The sequence below is a fragment of the Ceratotherium simum genome, chromosome 14 (assembly GCF_057802395.1).
Source record: "Ceratotherium simum simum isolate JZ-2026a chromosome 14, ASM5780239v1, whole genome shotgun sequence".
NCBI lineage: Eukaryota > Metazoa > Chordata > Mammalia > Perissodactyla > Rhinocerotidae > Ceratotherium > Ceratotherium simum.
In genome coordinates this window covers 4,015,732-4,031,478 of record NC_141913.1, presented here as the reverse complement: position 1 = coordinate 4,031,478, position 15,747 = coordinate 4,015,732, and the positions used below count along the sequence as shown (strand labels likewise).

General features: G+C 46.7%; 1 protein-coding gene across 2 annotated transcripts in view; it reads right to left on the bottom strand.

The window, feature by feature from the left end:
• The window catches only part of RAB31 (RAB31, member RAS oncogene family), a 133,804-nt gene extending 118,624 nt beyond the window's left edge, over positions 1 to 15,180 (bottom strand). Inside the window, exon 1 of one of the 2 annotated variants that reach the window (XM_087438917.1) lies at positions 14,756 to 15,180. In XM_087438917.1, the coding sequence (XP_087295043.1) occupies positions 14,756 to 14,794 (39 nt within the window). In that variant the 5' untranslated portion in view covers positions 14,795 to 15,180. The remainder of the gene's footprint in view (positions 1 to 14,755) is intronic. The other variant, XM_014780328.2, reaches the window with a different exon arrangement.
• Positions 15,181 to 15,747: the final 567 nt, after the last annotated feature.

The following is a 15,747-nucleotide window of genomic DNA, read 5'->3' as shown; positions in this document are numbered from 1 at the left end:
AATAACACTTGCATATGCATAGACCATATCTAGAAAAATATAAAAGAAGCATAAGAGATTAGGGAAGGAAGGTGGTCTTTTACTTTTCATTTTGTACCTTTATGTACCATTTTTATTATTTACAAGTCTAGTCATTAAAAAGAACTTTAAGAAAGACTGATCGTAGTGAAGGTTTTCTTCATTTAAAATGGAAACAATATTTTGAATATTTGGGAGAATTGTTTTCAAACACCCTGGAACACTTGAAAAAGGCTTATTTATCTACAACTAATATGCTTCTCATTTTAATTAATTGATTAAAATAGGTCTCCTAAGGCAATGCTTTCCAACCTTTTTCACATGCTAGCAAACACAGAAAATGATGTTATTTGTATAGCACTGGGCAAACGGGCACGGGGTGGCTGGCAGCCTGCCCAGCCCCACCTGCCAAGGTCAGCATCCGAGTCCCTGCACCCCTGCGAGCTGTCGGCAGCCCCCTCGCCCACTAGTTGGGAAGCTCCTGTTCTAGGAATTTCTATTAAGCAACACCACTTTAGTATAATTACTTCAAAATAATGAAGATCCTACAGTTAAGTATATGTTACAATTTAAAGACAAGCAAAAATAATTTTATGGTGTTAGAAATCAGGAAAGTGGGTTACTTTTTTTCTTTCTTTTTCTTTTTTTGAAGGAGAATGCCTGGAAGGAGGAACACAATGGGCTTCTGAGGAGCTAGTATTATTCTGTTTCTGGATCTGGGTGTTTACATAGGTCTGTTCAATATGTGAAAATCCATTGTGCACTATATTTGAGATTTGTGCACTTTTTTCTATGTATATTATACTTCAATATAAAAATTAAAAGAGTATGTTACATACATATATAATTTCAATTTTTGGAAACTTTAGCTGTGCTGTCAACTTTGGAAAAGTATCCCAGTTGTACCGTGTTGGGTTGGCATTGTACAGAAATTAACAGCCATATTGGTCTAGAAACATTAAACATAATTTTTTCCATTTGTACAGGGGTAACACACTGTATTAAATATGTTAGGTCTTATCTACATGGGTTTGATTACAGAAACTAATAAAGTATTCTCTAAATAATGAAAAAAAAAGAGTATGTTACAAATTTGGTCAAATTAGTGAAAATTATGAAGGTCTACGTATCTTATGGTAAATCAAAAGCCATTCTTAGCACCTATGCCAGCCCAGATCCCGTAGCAAAGCAGATTAAAAAAAATTAAACTGGAGATCCTCTTGTGGAAAGAATCTAAACTCCCTAAGCCTTGAGGTTATTAGGATGTAAAATGGTTTTCAGGGGAAGAGATAAGCAAATTTTTCGAATATAATATGCCAGGCAGTGTGACCTGTCAGAGGGATTATATATGCAAACTGTCAGCATTTTACTGGGAGGAAACTGAGCCCAGAAGTTACAGGATTTGCCACAGTAATTGAGATAGTGAGCAGCCAAGCCAGAGTAAGTACCCACGTCTCTGCCCCAAGGCGCATCCACTCTCCAGCTCGCTGCACTGCAGGGAGCTGCATGGTTGCGTCAGTTGTAGGGCAGCCATAGAAACTTCTGAGGTCTAACAGGCCCCTATAATCCAGCAGGTTGGCCTCCCTGGCTGACTGATCACAACTCACAAACTGACATTTCCCAAGCCCTATTACAGCGCTTAACACGTATCAAAGAGGGAGTGAGGGAAGAAAAGGACTGAAGTAAAGCAGCTGCTTCCTGGACAGGTGAGCTGGGAAATGTGCACCAACCGAAGGGCCTGGACTCCAGGCCGCCCCACGCACAGGCTCGGTGACCCTGAGCAAGGCCGTCAACATCACTAAGCCTCAGTCTCTCACACCCGCAGTCAGGGACAAAATGCCCACCAAAATGAAACAACACATGGACAGCACGCTGTGAACCGTAAAGTGCTAAACAGATACGGGGCCACTGTTTTGTTGTCGTTGTCACCGTGCATTAGTGTTGTTACGATGTGTTAGGGTCATCTCACTGTCCTCAAGATCCGACCACCCCTGATACTGCACACTGCCTCTTCACATCTAATAATTCCCAGAAGCAAGAAACAGTCTTCTTACCTCCCAAAAATCCTGGCCAGGATCCTTACATTGTGGGAATCTGCCTCTTTTTCTCCCATGGAAGTACTTCAAACCTGGTTCCAATTATTAAATTATGATTCTTTTAATACAAGACCTTTTATTTTTTTAAATCCCATTCTAGTGAACCACTGGTGCGCTCCCTAAGACATGCTGATTGTAAACAAGTAATCTGTGACTAATATCAGAGTTTGCAGCACAGCAAAGAGGTTACGTGCATTGGGTTTTAGAATCACACAAAGGTAGTTCTAACCCGTGAAGCATCATTTAGTAGCAATGAGTCTTTGTGCATGTCATTTAACCCCGAGCTTCAGTTCCCTCATCGGTAAGATGGGGATAATAATAGAACTCGCCCTTACAAGTCCTTTAATGCCGTCATGTATGTAAAACACTTATTCAGCAGGGAGATTAAAGATGCCACAAATTCTTGCTATTCCTCCTGTTAAGACGCGGAGTCTAATTCTCCTCCCTTGCTTCTAAGTTGGCCTTAATGACTTGCTTGATCAATAAAATGTGGCAGAAATGACAATCTAAGATCTGTGAGGCTAGATCTGTGAGACAAGAAGCCTTTTAGCTTCCACCCAAAGCTCTTGGAACACTCACTCTGGAAACAGCCAGCCACCCTAACAAGTCTGACTACCCCGAGACTGCATGCTACGAGGAAGCCCAAGCTAACTGCATGGAGAGGCCCATGGGGAGAGACGCCTGGTTGGCCCCACTTGATCCAGCCATCCTAGCCCAGGCACCAGCCATGAGAGTGACGAGGCCTTCAGATGGCTCCAGCTCCAGCCACCATCTGACTGAAACTGCACAGGAGCCCAGTCAACCTCCAGAACTGTGAGAAAGAATAAGAAATTGTTCTTTTAAGCCACTAAGTTCAGGATGGTTTGTTACACAGCAATGGATAACTGAAACAGCATGGTGTCTGGCACATGAGTAATACTCAGTACATGTCAGCTGTTATGATTATGGTGACCTCATAAACTAGAGTGCTTTCAAGCTCCTCTGCACAGCAACATCCTCCTTAATCAAAGGCATTCTGAAGTGCTTTCTTGATGGGAAAGAACAGAGTACGTTTTGGCTTCGATTCCAAGACTGTGCACCAATCCTTCTCAACTATTACTGATGCTGCTGTGATTAAGGAAGAGGCAATTACAGATTATTATAGTGCTTGTGAATTTATAATTACTGTTTTTCTTTTACCCATGGATATTTTTAATAAGGAAGAAGTCAAAGACATATGACCAAGACACAAGTGTCTGTAACTACCTTGCTCATAAGCAAGAATAAGGATGTGCACATTTGGTTAGTTATGACACAATAGTTATGATTAACAAATCAGAAGCCCAGGGCTGATGCAAGTAAAAGTACAATAATGCAATCTACATTACAGCAGGAACATATTCAAGTCAGTAAATTATATCAATTAAAAATTTAACGATAATATTTTTTAAATATTTCTATTTTATTGTACAATATTATATACTCAGTTATTTTACTAAGATTAACCTATGAGGTGGAGGTCTAGAAATAATACAACACATCTTTTTAAATTCTTTTAAAAATTGATATACCATATTTATGAATAGTTCCTTTTAAATTGAATTATTTTGTAAGATCTTTAAATGACTGAGTTCATGAATCACATGCTTATATAAATAATGCCTTTATGAGAAGGGCATTTTTAAAAAGGCTAATGCATCCTTCACTTAATTTTGCCACATACACTTTGAGGTTTCAACTATGTATGCACATGGGAGGATCTAGGATTTTCAAGGTTGTCCATTAGTTGTGTCACACCAGAAAAAGTAGTAAGACTGTCGAGTTGTGGCCTGCTACTCTGGGCATAGCACCACAGGCCGACATGCGGCATACATCAGAACATTCCTCCACCTTCCCCCAGTGGTGCCCAGGGAGCCATGATCCTGGAACGCAGCCCCCCTTTCCCTGAGTCCTGCCAATACTCTGACACTTCATTAGGGAACAATGCCTCCATTAGCACAGGGCCCACCTTAGTGGTTAGAGCAGTGTTTCTCAGGCCCTTTTAAGACTCTACAGGCTTTTTTTAAGGGGAAAAGCAATCCCATGGACCCCAATGTAGACATTAATTATTGTGTAAATACATACAAATGATAAAAGTACACACAAACTTTTTGCTATTCTAAAACTACAAAATAAAGATAAATGTATTAATTAAATACAAATTAAACTATAAAACCAATAACATTCAAATGAATATTAGTCTAAATGATGGACGATGTTGCTCTGCTGAACTGAAACAGCTCAGGGCTGTGGTTGGAGTCTGAGGTCAGCATGCTCTGTCACCATGTGCCATGCGATGGTTTAATTCCCTTGCACTCCACACACAATGTGTCGGCAAAGTTTTCAGTTTCACTTTCAAAACAGCTGGAATGGGACACCGCTCACCACCCAGGCTGCTGCAGTCTGGAGGAAGTCCCCATGACCTCCCACCAGGCAGATGGCAGCAGCCTCCCACGGGCTCCCTTGCATGCATCCCCCCATGGACGACCCTCCACACCGCCGCCAAGGCGATCCTCATAAAAGGTAAGTCAGATCGTGCCACTGCTCTGCACAAAAACCTCCACTGGCTCCCAGAAAATACCACAGTTCCCACACTGACCTGCAAGAACCCACACGGTCAGGCCCCAAATCTCCTTGTGTTCTGTCCACTGTCATTCTGCTCTGGCCACAGTGGCCTGCCTGCTGGTCCCCAAACTCACCAGGCATGCCCCACCCCCACCCCAGCTTTGGGGTCCCCTCTGTCGGGAGGGCCCAGACAATTCATGAATATTGTCTCTTGTCTTAACTCAAAGGTCATCTCAGCGAGGCCTTTCTTAAGTGCCTACTTAAAGCACCACTGCCAACCAGCACTCCCAGGCCCCCTCCTTGCTTCTGTCTCTCCACTGCACTTATCACTATTTGTCATACTAGGAATTTATGTGCAGTTGGTCACCCCTGCTAGAATGTCAGCTCCATGAGGTCAGGGTCCCTGGGTTTGTTTTGTTACCTGCTGTATGCCCACCCCTACAGCATCGCACAGAGCAGGCACTCAGTAAACACCTGTGGCCTGTGCTATGGAATCACTGGGTCATCACGTGGCGCCAGTGCATTATTTCTGTACTAACTCTGCCTCAGTTCTTTTCTCATTAGCCAGTTTTAATGGGCATTAAAGTTGTGACACAGAGTTTTGTTATAGGATGACCACCTGGAAGATCCAGGATGTAATTTTATTTATTTTTTAAAGGATAGCATCAAAATGAACAGGCACAGAAAACCTGAAGACCCCACAGAACAGATCAGCAGACTGTACCTGCCACAGAAGAGGTCCCTCACTCCCCCCTAAAGGCGGTGGCTGCCTCCCTCAGTGGAAGAGGGAGCCCGAGTAATGACCTGCATAAATAAAAGCATAAATACTGTATGATTTCACTCATATGTGAAACATAAACAAACACATGGATAAGGAAAACAGATTAGTGGTTACCAGAGGGGAAGTGGGTGAGAGGTGGGCACAAGGGGTAAAGGGGCACATATGTATGGTGACAGATAAAAATTAGACTATTGGTGGTGAGCACGATGCAGTCTATACAGAAACTGATATATAATAATGTACATCTGTACACAATGTTATAAACCAATATGACTTCAATAAAATAATTTTTTATAAAATAGAGGCCAGCCCGGTAGCATGAGTTAAGTGCTCGCGTTCTGCTTCAGCAGCCCGGGGTTCGCTGGTTCGGATCCTGGGCGCGGACCTACTCACCACTCATGAAGCCATGCTGAGGCGGCATCCCACACAGAAGAACTAGAAGGACCTACAACTAGGATATAGGTACTGGGGCTTTGGGGAGAGAAAAAAAATAAAAAGAGGAAGATTGGCAACAGATGTTAGCTCAGGGCCAATCTTTCTAAAAAAACAAAATAAAAGCACAGCCCTACTTGATAAGCCAATCAGTCTGTGTCCCCCTCGATGACACTCCTGTCATTTCACCACTCTAAGGCATAAACTTTCACATTTCAAGGCCCTTTTACAGTCTGACCTAAATTTACTTTCCAATTTTATCATCAGTTATTTCCAGTAACAAACAAATAGATCTCTACCTGTCAAACATCTCCTTGGGCCCTGCAGTAAATTTTTCGTGCTCGCTAAATAAGCCAACACAAAAGCAAAAGAGAAAGAAGAAGTTATTTATAAGTGCAAATCAGCACCCCTCTCGGATAACCACCTTGAACTTGAGTCTTTTCAGAATCTCTTCCTGTATATGCACATATAGTGTAAACAGAGCCACCCCATTCCCTCCCAAACAGCTCCCTCCCTGCACCCAGCCTCACCACATCAGCAGGCACCGACATGCCCTCCCTGGCACTCCCAAATCCCCGGCCCTTCCCTTGCAAACATCATGTGACATCCCACGGGGTTGTCTGGTGTTGCGACTTAACCTATCAGGCCAAGTAAACTGCTGGACTGTAAACCTCAGGGACAGAGTCCCCTCTCCATGGGAAATTGTCATATGTGCCTACCCCAGAGCTCCAGGAAATCTCTATTCATCACCCACAGCACATGACCCATTAGTTAAATCCTCATTTACTTTATACACCTTCCTTTTTGTTGTTTTTAGAACTAAAACAAGACTCAAACAATACCTGCATTACTCTCCAAATGGTAAGCCTGGCCTGGTTTTGGGGTCTGCTCTGGCAGCAGGGGGAGAGGTGGCTGCACTCAGCACACGCCCCCTCCACGGGGCGGAGGTGGGGGCGAGTGGAAAGCAGAGCCAGAAGCATCCTCCTCTGAGTGCTAAGCCCTGGAAGCCTCTCTAAAGGAGGACAGGCTAATGATTCATCAATGAGAAGTGGCAAAAATAAAAAAACAAATTAAAATGATGGAAGAAAATGCTCCTGCTGGGGCAGAAAAGAACAGAGACATAACCGAAGAAATATGGAGAATGGTGAGCTTGATGTTGATGAAAAAATAAAAAAGCAGTTGCCTGAAGATAAAAGAAAAGACAGGGAAATAAGAGCCAGGAGGTGAGCCAGGAGGTAGAGGGCAGGCAGGATATTTCTTCACACCTGCAGGATTCTGAACCAACTAGAGGAAAACAAGACATCAGCAAGTTAGTACAATTATGTGTCATTATAAAGAAATGAGGTTAAAGGTATCATCCGTATCCCCAATCTTTGTGATCTCAAACCAAAATCAATATTTATCATTTCACTACTTGATCATTTCCCCTACCTCATAATTAGATGCAAAATTCAATTAAAACAAGCATGGATTACTTAATAATGAGAAAAAATAGCTTTTTAGAAGTTTGTTATGAAAAAGTTTTAAAAATATTTTAGCTTGTAAAATGAAAGATGTCTATGAAGTATGTAGTATTGATGCTATGAGATGTTCTTTAAAAAAAAAAAAGACTTTCTTAATTAAGCTTGTCATAAATGCAAATACCCCGGCCAATAGCAAAAAAAAAACAGGAACAGTTTGCTCTTTCCCCTGGACAAATTTTATGTGACTATGTGTGTGTGCACAGGCATGTGCCTGCCATTCCCTCTCTCTCCCACACATACACACTTTTTTCCCCTTCTCTTGTTTTCTCCTCTCTTTCTCCCTTTGCCCCCCACTTCCTCTCTCTTCTTCCCTTCCAGGGAAGTCTTGGATAAACGCACTTTTTAGGACTATGCATTTTATTTGCACACCTAGTTAGAATGGTGAATCCATGAGGGCAAAAAGGAAGGAATTCTGGAGAATTCAGATATCTTTTTCTTCTAGAAAAAACTACTGTTGATACAAAGGGATCCAGCCCTCTGGTATCTTGTTCAAAGAAGAGAAAAAGGGCGGGAGATGATTTCCGCTAGGTTCTGCTTGCCCTCCTGCAGGGCCCATTCCATTCCCCGACAACCCAAGTCTTCTAGGCGGCTCTAGGGGAACTGAAAGTAGCCTAGGCTACCTTCTGGGTTAAATTCTGAGCAAGCAGAAGCCACGTTCATGACCTCCAGAGAAATCAGAGCAGGTCTGAGGCATCAGAAGCAAGGAAATATATTAGAAAAAGACTCATCGAAACAGAAGATTCCACGATGAGTAACTCGGATGTTAAATCCTGCTTTTCTTCTTATTTCTGCTAGCAAAGTTAGGCAGTAAGCAAGTCAACTCCAGCTCCTCAGGACAGAAGCTACTCTCAGCAGCACAGTGACGATGCTTGGGACTGAAGGCGCAGAAGCAAAGTCAACCCCTGGGTAAGTGAGAGGCAGATGCTCGCACCTGGTCTCTGACAGAGACAAACTCTCCACCCCCCAGCACCCCACCGACCTGCTCCCCACCTCCGGGAGCTCGCGCACTCCTCGCTCAGCTCTGTCGGCTCTGTGTCGTGTCTTTTCTTCCGTGTAGCACTTACCACCTTCTAACAGGCCATATAATTTATTTTTCCCACCTTCCTGCTCCAATGTAAGCTCCACAGGGTCAAAGCCCTGTGTGTGTTTTGTTGAGACACTCCACTGCCCGGCTTGTAGAAGCTAGGAGGTATTTTTTGAATGAGTGTCATTGAAGTAAATGGGAAAGAATATTTTAATATTATACATGAGCACATAAAAAATAAGACCTCTCAATATCACCTATGTTGTCTTCTCACCCAAACGCTTAACTCGGAAGAAGCAATAAGGAAGCACTCAGACAAATCGAGATCTTGGGACTTTCTACAAGACACCTGGCCTGGATTCCTCACAAATGCCAATGCTGTGGCGGAAAAAAGGAGGGGAACTCTTTTCGATGAGACATATGACAAGCAAATGTAATACACGATCTTTGAGTGGATGCTGGATTTTTTAAACAGCTGTAAAGGACATTTGGGGACAACTGGAAAATCTGAATATGAACTATATGCTTGATACTACTGTCATATCTGTGTTCAATTTTGGGGGTGAGATAATGGTATTACAATTGTGCAGGAGAAGGTCTTCTTTCCTAAAAGATACATACTGAAGTATTTAGGAGTGAAGTGTCATAATATCTGCAATTTACTTTCAGATGGTTCAGGAAAAAAATTAGTATTATTTACATACATTAGAGAGAGAAAGACAAAGCAAGAGTAGCAAAATGTTACCCCTACTGAATCTGGTGAAGGGTCTAGACATTCACTGTACTCTTTCAACTGTTTTGTAAGTTTGAAATTCTTCAAAATAGAACATGGGGAAAAGGGAGTTAAAAGTTAAAGCCCCCAAGCTAGAGAGCCTAGGGGTCAGCAGGAGAGCGGGGCTGTGGCTCCTCGCCTTCCCTACTCCCCGCCCCCTCCAGGAAATACCTGAGATCCGGCCTGCTTTCCTTGGTGCCTGGGGTCCACGCCCACCTTTCCTCTCCTGTCGAAGCCCTACTCCAAGTGGGAGGCTGTTCAAATCCTTCCCAGTCCAAGAGACCTTCCCAGATTGCCCGCTTCCCCGCCCTCACTGTGGAATTGAACCTCCACAGTCCGCCCGGGGCCGCGCGGCACCTGCAGCACCCCACTTATCACCGTTGCGGCAGACGCTAGCTCCCGTGCACGCGCCTGTCTTTCCTGCCCGACTGCAGCCTCTCTGGCTCAAGCGGGGACCAGAACCCCCTCGCCATGTCCATCTCCAGCAGAGCTAGCACAGCACCTTATCCACAGCAGGCACTGAAAACAGACCTCGTGCAAAAAATTTCTGTCCCTCACTACCCTCATGTCTAATAAGATGGAAGACAGTCGCTATTTATCATCACCACACACTGTTACTTCTGTGGTGCATGGCTCGCTGGTAAGTGCAGTCAAGCAATGTGCAGGAACACAAGCACTGTGGGTGAGTTCACGGTGGTGTGTCCACATCCCAGGAAAGACAGGGCACTCTTTGAAAACAGGGATCACGCTGTCCTGCCTACCTGCAGCCACCCATAGCTCCCAGTACAAGAGAAGCGCTCGATAAATGGTGAAGGGTTGAGCGAATGAATGGCTATTCCATTTTCAAGCACGTATTATAAATTATAAAAACTAAGACAAATGAAAGTGTAATATTTGCATAGACATGCAAGCATCAAAATTAGTTTAACCTGTTGGACACGATTAAATTTGAAGACCTTTTCTAATGCATGAGCTCAAAATCTTTTTATATCCTAGCAGCTTAAAATGTAAAGTTTTCTATTTTCCAATGGCTATGGCCTTGAAGCTGACCTGAGGGATACAACACAGTCACTACAACAGGGACAGTGGGCCAGGGCAGAGGTGGGCACAGCCTGAGAGCTACAGACGAGGGTGGGGAGGGACCACGGGAGGTGGAAATGCGCCACAAATGATTCTGACACACACACCAGAGGTGCACTGAGCTCTGACGGCTGAGAGAGATGCAGCTGTGCTGACCCTGAATAGAACAGGAACAGAGGGACCCTGAGGGCTTCCACCAACTGGCCTGGGCACTGCTGGAGGACATCCCACTAGGTCATTTATATTCATTCTCTACCCAGCGTCACCAACACTGAACCACACTTTCCACAAGGGGTTCCATTTACTAGAGGAATCAGGTTTGGTAAGAAATAAATTACGTTGCTAGCCTCCCTCCACGCCCCCAAGAGATACGCTAGTTTCTGGAAAGAAGAAAAAATGAGTGTGTCAACAAAATCTCAGACTTGGGAAGCAATTTTGATGGTTACCTCACCCACTCCTCCCCATCCTATGCATTCGTCCTTCCACAATAACCCTAACAGATTCATATCACTTGGTTGAATACTTCCAGTAATGGAGCGCTCACTGTCGCTCACCATGTGAGGTTCCACAGCTCTGACTGACGTGCCTCGCTATGAACAGAAATCTGTCCCACTCTTGGGTCCTAGGGCCGTCAGGGATCACACAGCCCCTTCACGTAAAGGCCCATATACTGGTCCCCACTGCCCAGATGTCACACCACATCCCAGGTATTTGACTGCTCTGTGATGAACCACCATACAGATTCTATCAAAGGCCAAAAGGAGAGGCTTTGCCAAGCTCCTTACCAGAAGCAGGGACGCCCTCAGCTATCTTTTAGTCATGTCACTCAGCTGTTGAGGAAGTGGCAGAAATCTCCAAACTGTTGTCAAGACAACCCAAGTCCAAATATAAATCTCTTTGGGATTCCATCCGGAAGCAGTTGTTAAGTGTACGAACACACACACCCAGGGGAGATAATAAAAGAAAAGATCCTCTCTTCCCTTCCTCCTCCCCTCTCCCCCGCTCCTCTCCCTTCTCCCTCTCTCCTCTTGCTTTTTGCCACGTGGTGATGTGAGTTAAAATGCATACTGGGAAGCTTTCCACCTTTGGGGTTGGAACAGCTGCTGCCTCAATATTGTTTTCGTTAGTTTTTTTTTAACATACTTTGCTGTTTTTAAGGGTGTTGTTTTTAAGCTACATGTTTCATAATACTAGTTAAGATTACAAAAGAGGCCTATTGGCACTTTATTGGCAAAAACAAGACTCATGGGGTTCTAGATGTCCAACAAGGACCCCTGTCAAACACACCCTCCTGCGTGGCTAGTTTCCACGAATGGCCCGGCTTATCCCAGTTAAGGACATTCACAAAGGCTTGGGACAAACATGAGAAAGTCCACCCATGAAAACAATGAGTGCCAAGAATTTATAACAGGTAGCCTAAATAAACCCAGTGCTCTTGAGTCTTTGGTTTTTTCCAAGAGCACAAAGCATTCAGAGAATGTTCCACAGACTGTTGTCCAATCCCATCTGGGAGCACTCACCAAAAGCAATAAGATCAGACATGCCTAACATCAGGGTTCTGAAAGGCACAGGTACAGGGAGAAAAGACACGCCACCTGGCCCACTCTCTCTTCCACCTAATGCAAATGACCCCCATCAGGAGACTACCGCTAAGGAGGAGAGAAGTCTGCATTGCCCGGGCCTGAAACAACCTTGTGCCTGAAATGGGAAGCACGTCCCCAAGTCATCACTGAGCAGTCAGGGCAATCAACCAGACACAGAGACTGGCCCCTCAGCCTCTCCAGTGAGACAGGAAGACTTCAGCTAGGAGGTCCCCATTCTCTATCACCTTCTCAAGGGGGCCCGACAGAAAGTGATGCCAACAATGGGTGTGGCTGCTAGGGTCTTGGTCATACTGAGACTTCAGGGAGGTGTGGCAGTGGTTGAAAAACAGGAAGCTGAGTGCTAGCCACATGCAAGACTTCATCCAGAAAAGACAGACATCCAGACACAAAGAACAAAGGAGCTTGGGGTTCCTGTTAAAATTCTGAGAGGACTTTTGGACTTGGTGTTGACTGCCTCTTCCAGCCACTGACCCATAGCCTTCTCTCTCAGATCAGGAGAGGAAACCCAAGGCAGTTAAACCGGCTTTGGCCTTACCCGAATACCACCTCACCCAGAGAATCGCCCTATTTGGATAAGCAGCTGAGAATACAGCCTGTCACACACATCTTGCCCAGGAAAGGACTAGCCAAATGGGGGTAATTACTCAGTGTGGATAATGAGGTCACTGGCCCTTCCAAATAAGATATTCTCTGACCTCAATAAGACTAAAATCTAGAGCCACTCAAAAACAGATGGCCACGAATGTGGTGTGATATGATTGATGCTTCAAAGCCTCCATCTGCCCAGAAATACCTTCTTGCTCTGCTTTGGCACTGTTCTTCCTTTCCAGTCTCCTACCAACAGAGTCACTGCAAAGAACTAGCCAACGAGGTGAGGCACCGTGTCCAGGAAGCCACTAACAGAGTATGTTTCACTCTTAGAGATAAGAGAAAAAGAAGTAAGAGATTTCCTCCAGCTTTCTCATCTCCCAGGCTTGCTAACTGTCACCTTGGGATCATAGGTTAGCAGGAAATGGCACCATGTATCTCAGGAGATCATCTGGTATACTCCTCTGCCTTAAAAAATAAGATGTTATGTCCATTTTATAGATGAGGCAACTAAGGTACTTGTCCAAAACTGCACAGCTAATGAGCGGGAAAGAATGGGAACCCAGGTTTGCTGCCTTCTCACTCGGGGCTCTTTCCACCTGATCTGTTTCATTGTAGAAGGATGGAGAGACTCATCCCTAAGCAGTGAAATCGAAAATAATTCATGCGATGGGGCAGGGCTGGTGCCACCTAAGTAGACGACAAGAGAGAGAGCATGGAGGAAAAAAAGGCAAAACATTTCATACTTCATTTATTCCCAACACCAATCTTCGGGACATGGCATTCCTTCTACGTCTCTGAAGGCCTTCCCTGAGGCTGAAATGACCCCTCACAAGGAAAAGATGGGAATCCTGGAATTTACATCTGGACTGTGTTGGAGAGCCAGGCAGACAATGAAACCTGCTCCTGCAACACTGATAAAGGTCAACAGAGTAAGACTAGAGCAGCATCCTATCCAGATCCTAGCTGTGGCTGAGCAAGCCATGGGGGTGGGAACACCACCACCCCCACCCCTCAAGGGTAGTTTGTGCTGAGGTAACATGGAAGCCAGGACCTTTGTCAGATCCCCTGGAATTCTAGAGGAAACAGACAATCTAATGTAAATGGAGTTCTGGAAAGGACAGGGATGGGAGACAGTCAAGAACACCGTCCTGCAAAGGTTCCAGAAGAGCCTAGACGGGGTGCCCTTGGTCTGGTACAATTCAATCCTAACCTAGAACCATTTCCTCTTTATGCGCTGTCTTGTACGTCCATCTTGACGGGACAGTTAGCATTTCTTTCAGACAAACAAGAACGGGTCTAGCTTTTCCTGCTCTTTGTTTAGGAGGCGGTTTTCTTGGGAGACCAGATTTGCCAAGGGCAGTACACTAGGCATCGATGCCAAAGGCTGCTAAAAACTCGGCTTAAAACCAGCTCTTTCAAAAGAAGTAATTTTGGAATTTGACGTGGGCACCCAAAAGGAAATGACTCTTCACGTTGCTGAACTCCCTGGGGCGTCATCTGACAGGTCTGCCAGTCCCCCGGCTAGGGGGTTTGTTTCTGTTTCTGGCTTCTTTCACGTTTCTTCAGGCTCAGAAAGACCCACTTTGGGAGGGAAGTGGCGGGAGGAGAGGACTTTCTCATCCCGCCTTTCTCCGGAGCACGCAAGTTTTCTGGGCGCAATCCTCTATAGTCTAGTTTCTTCACCTTCCAGTCGGGTCCTCCCCTCGCGTTTTCTCACCCTTGGTTGGGCTTTCTTTAAAGAAAAAGTGAATAAATCAATTGCCACCGGGAGGCAAAAAGGATTCGGCGCCTTGGCTGAGTAACTTAAAGTTTCCGCCGGAAGGAAATTATCAAAGGCGAAGGAGAAAGCCCTCCGAGGCCGGAGGGGCCGCGGCCGTGGCCAGGACCGGCCGCCGCTCTTCTGGCCTCACGGAGGGTCCCGGCGCCCCGCCTGGCACTGCCCCGGGCGCGGCGAGCCCCGAGCGGACCCCGGGAAACCGGCCGGCCAGCGAGGGTAGAACGAATCGAGAAAGCTCCGAGGCAGGCTCGGACTCGGACCGCAGCACGGCTGGGACGGGGGGACGGGCCGCAGGGGCGCACGGACTAGGGAGGGCGCGGGAGACCAGGGGGCGCACGGGCCAGGAGGGCGCACAGACCAAGGGGGTGCACGGGCCAGGGGGCTGTGGGGGACGAGGGGGCGACGAGGGGGCGCGGGGACGAGGAGGGGGCGCAGGGGACGAGGCCGTCCCCGGGACGGCGGCGCAGGACTCACCCCGAGAAGACACACTTTGAGCTCCCGTATCGCCATCATGTGCTCGGGGCCGGGCCGGGCAGGGGCTCAGCATCCTCCGGGGCCGCGCCCGTGCCGAGCCGGCGGCCACCAGTCTCCGCCTCTCCCTCGCTCCAGCCCGCGGGCGGAACCGCCGCCGCTGCTATTTCTGGGCCCCGCCGCGGTCGGTCACGTGGCCGCCCGCCGGCTCCTCCCGGGCCTCGGGTCTAACCTCGCCGGCCCCCAGCTGCCAGGAACGCCCCGGACGGCGTCAGCCACCCCGGGACCTGCGGCGCCCTGGCAGAGTGCCTCCTCCCTCAGACCAGCTCAGCAGCTGGATCCGGCGCGACAGAGCCCCCTCTGGCATCTGCCCTTCCAGCCGCGCCCGGCTGAAACGCCCCGGGGGGTGGACGGAGGACAGGACCGGCCCTAGGCAGACCTGGCCCCACGACTGACTCGTCACTGCGGATTCCATTCATCCTCAGCCGAGGTCATTTATATGGGAGCACTTCGAATTCTGTGTAGTCCCCTCACTAAATGACGCTCTGGGCTCCTGGCAGAAATGAAGCCACTCAGAAGGTAGCTGTGTGAGGATGAAAAGGAGGGGTTAACTTTACAGCCCGCCTTCTCCTGCAGTTCCTGATACCGGGGCTTCAATTCACCCCCGTGTAGCTCTGCACTCCAGCCCTGAGTTCATTTTTCTATATGTAGTTGACAAAGGTTGTAGAAGCGATGGTCTGTTCCTCCCTCCAAAACAGGCGTGTCCGTGTCTGAGAAAGGAAACACCATTCTAGAGAGCAAGCAGCCATGCTCGCATAGAAAATGCTACCACTTGCCTGGGCGGACACCCAGCCTTCAGAACTATAGCTAGAAATACGTAGCTCCCGGCAGACCTTCTGCATCCTTCCTTAACCAGGAAATAAGGAGAGGCTCTGGCTTGAGACAGTCAAAGGAGGCTTGTGGGAACTGCCCTCCTGTCTTCTCCATACTTGGCC